This window comes from Epinephelus moara, chromosome 18 (assembly GCF_006386435.1).
Source record: "Epinephelus moara isolate mb chromosome 18, YSFRI_EMoa_1.0, whole genome shotgun sequence".
Classification (NCBI taxonomy): domain Eukaryota; kingdom Metazoa; phylum Chordata; class Actinopteri; order Perciformes; family Serranidae; genus Epinephelus; species Epinephelus moara.
In genome coordinates, this window is record NC_065523.1 from 706,483 (window position 1) to 717,734 (window position 11,252).

The 11,252-nt window shown below is 40.5% G+C and overlaps 1 protein-coding gene across 2 annotated transcripts in view; it reads left to right on the forward strand.

Annotated features, from left to right (window-relative positions):
• The window catches only part of scaf1 (SR-related CTD-associated factor 1), a 40,519-nt gene extending 29,572 nt beyond the window's left edge, over positions 1 to 10,947 (forward strand). The window contains exons 5-6 of one of the 2 annotated variants that reach the window (XM_050070233.1): positions 8,326 to 8,454; positions 8,732 to 10,947. In XM_050070233.1, coding sequence (XP_049926190.1) covers positions 8,326 to 8,454; positions 8,732 to 8,890 — 288 coding nt within the window. In that variant the 3' untranslated portion in view covers positions 8,891 to 10,947. The remainder of the gene's footprint in view (positions 1 to 8,325; positions 8,455 to 8,731) is intronic. The other variant, XM_050070232.1, reaches the window with a different exon arrangement.
• The last annotated feature ends 305 nt before the right edge of the window (positions 10,948 to 11,252 follow it).

An 11,252-nucleotide genomic window follows, 5' to 3' on the forward strand; every position in this document is an offset into this window, starting at 1 on the left:
CTCGTTGCTAGATAGACCTACTCCTGAAAAACTTGTGTCTGCGCAAGGCTTTTTGTCCCTACGAGGCCACCGTCATTTACCCGACGGGAGGGGTGAGCGAGTGAGCCCTGCAATCTAGAATTTGACCACTGATGTCACTGTTTTCAACGGTTTTCAACCCATTTTACACACTGGCCCTTTAACATTCCTGCTATCTCTTCCTGTCACTTTCATCACGCTGTCATCATCTGAGCAAACGGCATTGAACTTTTCCGTGCTCTCATAGCTCCTTAGCTTTGTTTTAAACTCGGTGAAACTTAACTTCTCATCACTTTGTGTAATATGGACGGAAAATGGCTTAAATGAGTCCGGCAGGCCCGTCCCGTCCCTCTAACTGTAATTATGAGCCCGAACCTGGTTTAAACCCAACATTTTTTTAAGGATACGAACGTGGACATTGAAGGCTGACTCTCGTCTTTCTTTGCATGGCAAGCCTTTGTCATGTGCCTCTGAAGTGTTGAGGTCCCCGTCTTTTTGTTGGCATATACCAGCATTGTGCTGCACTTGGTACACTCGACGAAGCTGACACACACATTGTCACCGTCAACAACTTACATGTGCACGGCCAGTGGCGCCGTCAAGGGGGGGCCATTTATTAATTTGCGACACCGGCTACTTGTTTACCACGCCCCCCCTTCAGACAACCTGGTCAGTGTAAGAGCACATTCAGGATCAACAGTATTCGACACACTTTTAATTGTTTTTATGTGTAGGTGAGGACAGACCTGAGGAACAGGCAGCATCAATGGGCCACCTCATACGACAGAGCCTTAGAGCTCTTTTTCAAAAAAATCAAGAAAAATGAAGTGCTCTCAACCAGGCTGCAAACTGTGCCATTAGATTAGGCTACAGTTATGTATATAGTTGTGTAGTGAACAAATAGTGTATTTATTAAAACATTCAGTTTTAAGTTGTCATAATTTCACATCAATACCCCCTGTCCCCACCTGTCATCGCCGCTCTCAGACTGTTCAGTAACAAGTGTTTTAATTTAACTTACTTCCTTTTGCTGAGGAACTGAGGGTAACTGCTGTTTTCGTTTCAATGACAGATAGTCGGCAATGACATGACCTCTTTTGTGACAATAGAAACACTCACGGATCTCTTGTGGAGATGACGGGGGTCCTTTGGCCTTTTCAGGGGCCAAATGGCCAGAATCAAGCCTTGCGGGACGTGAAACAGAGGTTCTGTCAGATCGAGGGGAAGATACAAACACATTTTTATAGGTTAACACAAACTCATCTGCAAGGACTGCAGCCTTGGATAATGAAGACACTTTCTGTTCATTCAGAAACATTACCACTTTCTCTGGCAAAGAGTCTTTAAAGTCTTCCAATAGAACAAGCTGACGAAGTGACTCAAAATTGTTTTTGACATCATTAGCAGCACACCACTTATCAAAGAGGATGCCCTTTTCCTGGGGAAACTCAACAAAAGTCTGACCATTAGATTTCCTGTGGTTCCTAAACTTTTGTCTATAGGCCTCAGGAACGAGCTCATAAGCACGCAAAATGGCCTCCTTTAACACATCATATTGCATACTGTCTTCTAAAGAAAGGGCAGACACTACCTCTTGTGCTTTATCAGCTTGCATTGGAGGAGGATAGGCCACATGTCTCTTGGCCAGTCGAGTGCTGAAGCTATTTGTTCAAAAGCACTGAAATATGAATCAACTTCTGCCTCTCGAAATGCCGGCACCAAAGAAATATTTTTACTCACATCAAAACCTTGTTTACTGGATACTGTTTGAAAAGATGTGGACCTGTCAGACATGTTTAACAAGTGACCGGAAGAGAGTTTCAGAGCTTCAACCTCAAGTTGATTTAGTTTTACTTCTTTCTCAGCTTCAATTTCTAACTTTCGTACCTGTAGGCGGAGATCATACTCTGCTTTACGCACCAACTCCTTTTCCTGGGCCTCCAGCTGAAGGCGGGTTAAGCAAACCCTGAGCTTAGAATCCAGACTGAACCCCAGACTGTGGAGGAGAGAAAAGGTCAAAACAAGGTAGAGTAGCAGGAGCAGTTCTCCCAGCCTGGTCTGCAGGAGGTGTGACTAGTGTGGCTGCCTCCTCTATACTTTGAGACGAAACACCTGCTGTAGTAGAAGGGACATCATTAGCTGAAACCTCAGGGCTGGGCAGGAATAAGGACATTTAGATCAACCAACTTTTCTAGGACCTGTTTCTTGATTTCTTTCTTAAGACCATACTTTTGAACAGGAATGTCAAAGTGTGCTGCAATACACAATAAATCATCCTTGCGACACACATCGATCTTTTCAAACGAGGGATTGTCAACAAAGTCTTGCAAGTTGAAACTCATTGTCAATCACATGCCAAACAAACACCATGAGTAACTTCCTATTGATTGTCAGAAGGAAAAACAGGAAGATATCCCGGACGAGCCCCCAGTTGTTACGTTTCTCTTTACAAGGAAAGCAAACAGAAACAATAACACTGACAACCAATAAAGACAAACTCAAGGCGGATGTGTGGCAGTCAAAAAAAAAAAAGGATTTATTTATCTTCTTTGATTAAATAAGTGAACAAATGAAGGCTTTGAAATGTGGGGGAAGGAGGAACTGTGGGGGTTGTGCCAAACAAATGAAACAAAGAACAACAAAATAGGGCCTAGCTCAGCTCTTTCTGTGTAGAAAGGAAAATAAAACAAAAGGCTTGACTACCTTATCTACAAAAGTGACTGAACACAAAATTACAGCGGTGGCATCAACCCATAACCTAGTGGAGTAACAATTACTTTCTATGTGTGTGCAGAATGTACAGGGTACCCCAGCCTTACCTCAGCCCTGCCTCCCCACCACAAACCTTCCTAGTATGCAAAGCAAGAGAGAGCACAAACAAGGAGCTAGAGAGGCTTTAAAAGGGTTTTCTCCATCTCTGATTGACTAACTGGCCAGAGTGTGAGCCAGTACTTCCCTCTTCTGGAGCTCACAGGTGGCAGCCAATCTTCTAATTCCCACCTGCAGGAAAAGATGAGGAGAGAGAGACACACACACAAAACAAACAAACAAACCTTCCACTTTATACACGTAACAATGACGTTATGCGCACGACAACAGCAGGCAGCAGCAGCAGGGCAAACAAACGGTCTGAAAATGAGCGAAATCAAGGCAGTGTTGTCTATTTATAATTGGATCTAGTTATTGGCAAAAAAATTCATTATCGGACTTATCTGTAGCCCTTTTTAAACAGGAATTGTGCAAATTTGCAGAAAAGCCCAATCAGTCTTCTTTCAGCATTGGCAGTATAAAAACAAATCAGGGAGTGCAGCAAAATGCTGCCTATCTACTTTTATTTATACAGAATGCGCCTTTTCCAGGGCAATGGGATGCATGAGCAAGTAACAAAACGTGTAGCTCAGCGTGTGACGTAAACAGTGACGTCCGAGATAACAGGAAGATTAAGGAACATAATGAATTAAGGAGGGTGTCTGTCAGTATGTTTCCTTTACAAGTATTTTTGGAATAGAGATTTCTATAGTACTTCTTGAAACAGCTCTGGATTTCCTGGATTTTATATTTTAACTGTTTAGTAATTGGGTCTTTAATTTTATATATCACTCTTTCTGTTTGTTGCTTTTTTAGTTTATAGGCCTAGAATTTGGTTGATTTACTACCATTTTCATAATATCTTTGTTTCATGAATACCAGTTTCTTTTGAATCTGTAGAGAGTGTAGACATTTATTTGATTTTTTATTTCTTTAATTTTCTGGGTCGTATCAAGATTAGTTTTGTCTTTTTTTCTTTCCAGATTATTCAGTTCTAGTTCTAATTTAATTTTTCTTGTCTAAGTTCTTCTTTTGAAGTGCCAATTTTGCTACAATTTTACCTCCGATCTAGGGCTGTCAACGAATATTTTAAATTCGAATTTGAAAAAAAAAATGGACCTTGGAATGTGAAAATTGATATTCGATTGTGGAGAAAAAAAAACACCACCGCAACTGTCCTCTTTGCGAGTGGGCATTGGCCTGGGTCGCTGCACTGAACGCACTGCATAAGGCCACGCCGCCCGCGGTAGTGCTGCGAAGCGCAGCGCACCGAAATTCTCGCGCGAGCCGGAGCACTTCCGTTCACATCAGACGCGCATTTCTCCACGCTGGTCGACAAGCGGTTCTGCTCCCAGCTGTTGTCTCCGTCACCCGGCTTGACACATTCGCTCGCGGCTCGTGCAGAAAATAGACCAGAAGGCGAAAGCCGGCCACGGTGTGGATGACACAATCGGTTAACATGGGCGCCGAAAGGAAACTGGCTGCGCTTCGAGGCTATTCGCAGCGCTTCCGCGGGCAGTGTGGCCTGACGGGTCAGAGGGAGGGAGGGGTGTTTTAATGTGTAGGTATGTAAATGTTTTCAAAGACGTTTATGTTGAAATAAAAATACCTACAAGTAGTTATGTTTCCTTGTATTAATACATATACAAATATGTTTCCTTGTATTAGTTTGCCCTCTTGTGGACATAATGCGAAAAAAAAAAAAAATTCGAATGGTTCGAACCTATGAGTTATTTTTAGAAGGAATATTCGAACGTCATTTTTGAGCAATTTTGACAGCCCTACTCTGATCACAGCTTTACAGGCATCCCAAAATATGGTCGGGGAAACCTCCCCATTGTCGTTTTCTTTCAAATTTTCAGAATTTCATTCTCCAACTGTTGCTTTGTTGGCCCTTTTAAGTATATTAGAATTCGATATCCAAGAAAAAGTGTTAATTTTATTTCTAATGTCCAAGTCCATGTAAACAGGGCTATGATCTAATATAGATCCATCACTCCAATCTTGCAATTTCTTGTTCTACAGATGTTTTTGTTGTACATAAAAAAAATAGTCTAACCTAGAATAAAAGGCATTGAGAAAAAAGTATAATCCCTAGTAGTCAGATTAAGCTCCCTCCACACATCACAAATTCCAGTGGCTGGAGGTGCATAAACATTTAGCAGGGTGACCTCCGTTCCTTCTAGTCTTCCAATAACCATATTATATCTGTCCTCTTTGTCTTTAAATTCAGAAAGTTTTTCAAATGCAATTTTTGCAGATATCAGTGTCGCTACACCTCTTCTGCGCCCTGATCTATACGTGGAGGAGAAGACCTGATTAAAGCCCTGTCTTTTGAGTTTAAAGTGTTCTTGTTCTGTAGAGTGGGTTTTTTGTAAATACATAATTTCTGCCTTATCGTTTTCATTTTCTGTAAGATTTTGCTCCTCTTAATGGGATTTAGGACACCTTTTACATTATATGTTACTACACTGACTGGTACATGTTCCTCCATTCAATCCTGAATTTCAAAGACATTTTTATCCATATCTTAACCCCTTTTGCTACTCTTGTGTACACTGAACAAAAAAAGAATAGAACAGTTAACAATGAAACAATAAAGTGATATGAATATGAAAAGTACAACTTCTTCTGTTGGGGTCTTCTTTGTGACCCTTACCGAGCCGTGATGGAATGATGGCTCGGAGGGATTTTCTCCGCTCCGTTCAGGTTGAGGAGAGCCCTCCCCTGTTGCTCCGTTATGTCTATGCATATAGTCACTCACTTAAGCCCCAACAGTGACCCTTAAGTGGCAGTATCTTCATTAAGTGTCTGGGAAAATTTTTAACCCTTTAGAGGTTTTCAAAACAAAAGTCAGAACGAATTTTAACTCGGTGTGGTGAAACTCCAGTCTTAAAGTAATGCATGTCCAAATGTTAAGATTAGTCTTTTTTTAAGGCCTCCATTTTCTTTTTATACCTCATCTGCAAAGTTTCTGCAGGATTCACCCCTTTTTTTGAAGCCTGGACGCTGTTCCACATTAGAGTTTTGATCTTGTCTGGCCAGCTTGCGGGGGGTTTATAAACGGTCACATGGAGTCCTCATCTCGCCATGTCTTTAGTGGCCTCAGCTGCCGAGTTATAGACAAATGTTTCATTTTCATAAAATACTTTCAGTTTGGCCAGGAACGGTGTTTAAAAAGCGCAGTTTATTCTCCCTCAGTACCATCTTAGCCTCCGTGCATTCCCGGTGCTTCTTGAGTACTTCAGGAGCATAATCGTGATCCAATATCACTTTTCTTTCTTGATGGGTGAACCCCCTTTTCTGCCAGGCTAACTTTAAGACGTCCTCTTTGGTTTTACAACTCGCGAATTTGACCACTATGGATCTTGGGGTGGTCTCCGGAGGTGGTTTTGGACCCAGGGATCAGTGTGCTCTTTCAATAATAAGTTCAGTGGTGACAGGAATCTACCATTTCTCCCTGAGCAAGTTTTCCACAAAAGTGGCCATCGACAGGGAAATCTCCTCCGCTCCCTCCGCTACGCCGTGGAGTCTTATGTTGTCCCTGTGGGAGTGGCCCTCTTGATTGGTGATTCTGGCCTCCAGCTTCTCCTGTACTTTTAGCAGCTCCAGTAGGGCTTCTTCCATCATTTCCCTGTAGGTTGATTTGTATCCTACAAGTGGTAAAAGCCATTTATGTGCTGAGCTACGCCCCGTCTAAAGTTCATTAGTCAATATCATCAAAATGCAATGACATATCAAAAAGTCTTTGATAATTTTTGTGACGTTCCCATGATGATCCACAGAAAGTTTGGTACAAATCAAACCTACTTTTATGTCTGTTGGGGAACTCTGGAGCGTAGACATGGGATGGTCTTACAGAAAAAGAGATAAGAGTGTTGCTGTATCACCACTGTACATATACTACTACACATCCACAAACACATCTGTATTTATAACTTAACTTGCATGTGGATATCAACCAAACTCCTCTCCCCCAGGGTTATGTAGAAGCTGTGTCCTTAGTCAATCTTGGGAACCGTTGTATAACTGGTGTTCATTTACTATTACATATAAAGAATGCTGGCCCTAGAGGTAGATCTACCCCCATGATTTGCTTAATCTCCACCTGGATGTCTTTCCAATATTTCTCCAACTTGGGACAATCCCAATAATATGGGTGTGGTCACCAATTTTTACACATTGTCTCCAGCATAATTCAGAGGTGTTACTGTATCTTGCTACCATAAGAGGGGTCTTGAACAATCTCATTCTGCATTTCCATTCACACTCCCTCCAGGTAGGGCTACTTGTTAGCTTGTGACCTTCCTGGCCTGTTATTTATTTTATATAATTTTTCACTTACATGTTATGCAGCTGTACATTCTCAAACAGGGAAAAAAATCCCTGTCTTTGCATTATTTGATCACAGTCTGTTTTATCAGAGTGCTTGTGACATCTCAACTGTGGCTTTGACATGCAAATGAGCATGTAGCCCATTTTGGAGAAAATACCGAGATATATATTGTGTGTCGTCATTCTGGCTGAAAATACCGAAGTATGAATATTTGTCCATATCACCCAGCCCTAAATACAAATTAATCAAGCTGACCTATACTACTGCTATAGCAGCTGCCTAAAAAACTGCAAAAAAACTATCAGTAATGTCTGTGTATTAGCCGATATTGGTACCATCTGCCTTTTGTAATTTATTTTGAGGAACAAGTCACTTAATTCAATATTTTTTTTATCTAAACATCATCATAGATCTATAAATGTTTGAACCCGTTTAGTTGGGGGCTTAATGATGAAGTCCACCCCTGATTACCATGATTGTTCTTACATTTTCTCATACAGGGTAAATGAAAGGTGTCACTTTTACAGTCAGGGCTAGTCCTCAACTAAAATGGCCCTCTTAAATCTTTAGGATCAAAAGGGACTGTCTGAGTTGTGCATTTCAAATAATCCTTTATTTTATTTATTTATTTTTCTAAGATTATCTTTTTGGCCATTTTGCCTTTATTGGACAGGATAGCATGAAATGGAGGGAGAGAGAGTGGGGGAATGACACGGCCTGCGGCCCCTTGCTGCAGCGAGGCAATGCCTCTGTGCATGGGGCGCCGGCACTATCCACTGAGCACTGGAAAAATAATCCTTGATTTGAGATCATATAGGTTAAAATGATCTGCTTTAGAAGTTATTAATTCCTTCCTGTATTATGTGACAACTCCACCAACTAGTGGTGCCACTGAAAATAGCTACTGTGTGTAAAATGAACAGGTGAGATTGGAATTAGAAAGTTGTTGAGGCCGTTTCATTCATCCAAACTGTCTGTACTTTGTTGCAGTTGTTAGACTATAAAGATGGCTTTGTGAATATTAAGAATAGCAACCCCATCATCATCATCATCATCATCATCATCATCATCATCATTATTATTACTATTATTATTATTGTTATTATTATTGTTGTTGTTGTTGTTATCATAAATTTAACATGTCTGTTACCTGAATTGCCCAGTACCTGAAAAAGCTGCACACCCAGGAGCGGGCAGTGGAGGAGGTGAAGCTCGCCATCAAACCTTACTATCAGCGAAAAGACATCAACAAGGATGAATACAAAGACATCCTCAGGAAAGCAGTGCACAAGGTCAGCCTCAGCACACACATCAAGGGACACATGTACAGTAGCATAGCAAAACACCGACTAGTTAAATTAGTGTGTGTATCTTAGTGCATATCTCACTTAATGTAGTTCACAATAGACTCAGGTTTACTACATGCTTTTTGGGTAATGCTTCAAAACAAGCCATGGCTAATAAAGCAGCAGTAGTATCTATTCCTACTATATAAATACATAAACAAAATAAAAACGAATGTCTCTGGATTGAAACAGCCTATTTAATCACACTATGTCAATGTCTCAGATCTGCCACAGCCGCACTGGGGAAATCAACCCTGTCAAAGTCAGCAACCTCGTAAAGCTGTACGTTCAGCGCTACAAATACTTCCGGAAACATGGACGTAAAATGGATGAGGAAGAGAGGGATGACAGGGAAACAGGAGCGCTGCAGTCCTCTGCCTGATAGGAGACTTTTAAAAATGTTCCCCCCACCATCTTGATTTGGAAGATCTGGGCAATCCACTGATTGTTTTTGTCTGATATTTTTATTGTTTCACAGCCCACCTTGTCTATGCTTTTATGTGATCTTTCTGAAGCTTCTGCTCTTATCTCTATGATCTCACTGTAAATATGTCTCGCATAGAAAATGTATCATCTATACAGTGTTCAAAAAGTGGATACTATCGCACACCTGTGTGATGTAAAACAGTTCAGTTAACCAACCCTGCAATAAATCCTGCCTTTGTGAAGCTTATAGTTTTTAAATTTTGTTGTCCATTGGAAGTTTCACAATGGTGGCACTAATTGCAGGGCTTTTTTTTTTTCAATAATATTGGATTAGGTGTTGATGCTGCTTTGTCTATCCCATCACAATGTATATCAACATCCAAGCCAAGGAGAGATGTAATGCCCAGTTACATAACCAAAATATGTTGTACTATATTGTAGGGATGCTACACCACATTTTCCCTCCCTCCCCTTGTCTCTGCAGACAGTATGATGGTACAAATACATTGACATCTCTCAGTACTTTGATTTAGCGATCTGTTTTGTGTGCATGTGTTAGGTTGAGAAAATTGCTAAATCTCTTTATAAAAAGACTTGACCAACAAGATATAAATGTTGCTTGAAAACCAGTATGCAATAGAATGACCTTATTTATTTAGTCTGTCTTTATTTATTTTTTTGTTTTCCGGCCACAGCTATTGCTGGTGCAGGGGCGTTATTATTTCTGGGTTGTCCTTCCGTCTGTGCCATCCTGAACATGTTATCTCAAGAACGCCTCAAAGGAAATTTGTCACAAATGTCCACTTGGACCCAAAGATGAACTGATTAGTTTTTGGTGGTCAAAAGTCAAGGTCACTGTGACCTTGTCTGGCATTGTTGTAACTATCTCAAGAATGCCTTAAGAGAATTTCTTTAAATTTGGCACAAACATCCACATGGATTTAACGATGAAGTGATTAGATTTTGGTGGCCATAGGTCAAAATTCAAGTACATGTGACCTCATCTGTCTCATTCTTGTGAACATGATATCTTAAAAACATCATGAGGGGAAATTCTTTAAATTTGGCACAAATGTTCACTTGGACTAAAGAATAAACTGAATTTTGTGGTCAAAGGTCAAGGTCAGTGTAACCTCACAAAATGTTTTTGGCCATATCTCCAGAATTCATATGCTAATTATGACAATACTTAACACAAATGTCTAATAGAATAAGGTAATGAAGTGATGACATGTTATGTCCAAAAGGTCAAAGGTCAACTTCACTGTGACATCATAATGTTCTACATTAAACATTTATTTCTGGAACAGAAGGGGAAACATTTGGTCAGATACTTAATTGGTGGCACTCATCTTGCGTGTCCACCTTGAAACTCTGCTGATTGTATAGATCTGTGCTGTTGGGAGTACAATGGGTGTTAAACATCCATGTTTTCACAGATATGGATGTAAATTGTAAGGGAAATTTGACTGCTGTGCAGAGGCATACAACCGTGGGGAGGTAATTCTAGTCTATATTTGCATTTCAGGTCCTCTAGGACTTAAAGCCCCATTTCCACCAAAAACTTCAGGTATAGTACCTTTAGAACTGATAGTCCCTTACGGACATGTACCTAGACCCTAGATCTGTTTAGCGTTTCAACCAAACAAACAGTACTCTAAAATGTGGGCAGGTTTCTTTGTTACTCACTGCTCCTTCCAGCTCTGGCTGTATTTTCTCTTCAGTTGTGATACAGAGGGAGGTCTGTACCTCATTTATCGTCCACAGAACGGGGTTGCACGCAGACGTTTTCAGAACAAAAAAGAACAGGCTGCAGTGAGAGTCTCTCTCATAATGATATTTAAAAATAGCAGGTTTGCGCATTTAGTCCTTGTCAGGCAAGAGCACGGTTGTAGTGCTGCCGGAGCACAAGAGTACGATGTTCGGCCACGTTTTTTCACCAAGTGAGGTTTAGAATATGCTGGGTTTCCACAGTCATGGAAAATCTGTGGAAGGTCATGGAAATTCACAGTCACATTTTCCAGCCCCGGAAAAGTAATAAAATTAGTAAAAAATTTGTGAAAGTTTGGAAAAGTCATGAAATAATGTGAGTAATGAAATTGTTTTAGTATTCTTCTGTGGATAACCTTCTATGAAATGTAACATAACAGCAAATTTATTTTTTATATGTGCTGACATAATGTAGCTCTAATATGCATCGTTGTGTGAGGTTTTCTTTACCATCACATACGTTTCTTCATTTTCTCCCTGCTTTGCGTCTCTCAATTTATGTATGCCAGCTAACTGAAATTATGTTTGAATAGAGTTTTAATCTGATA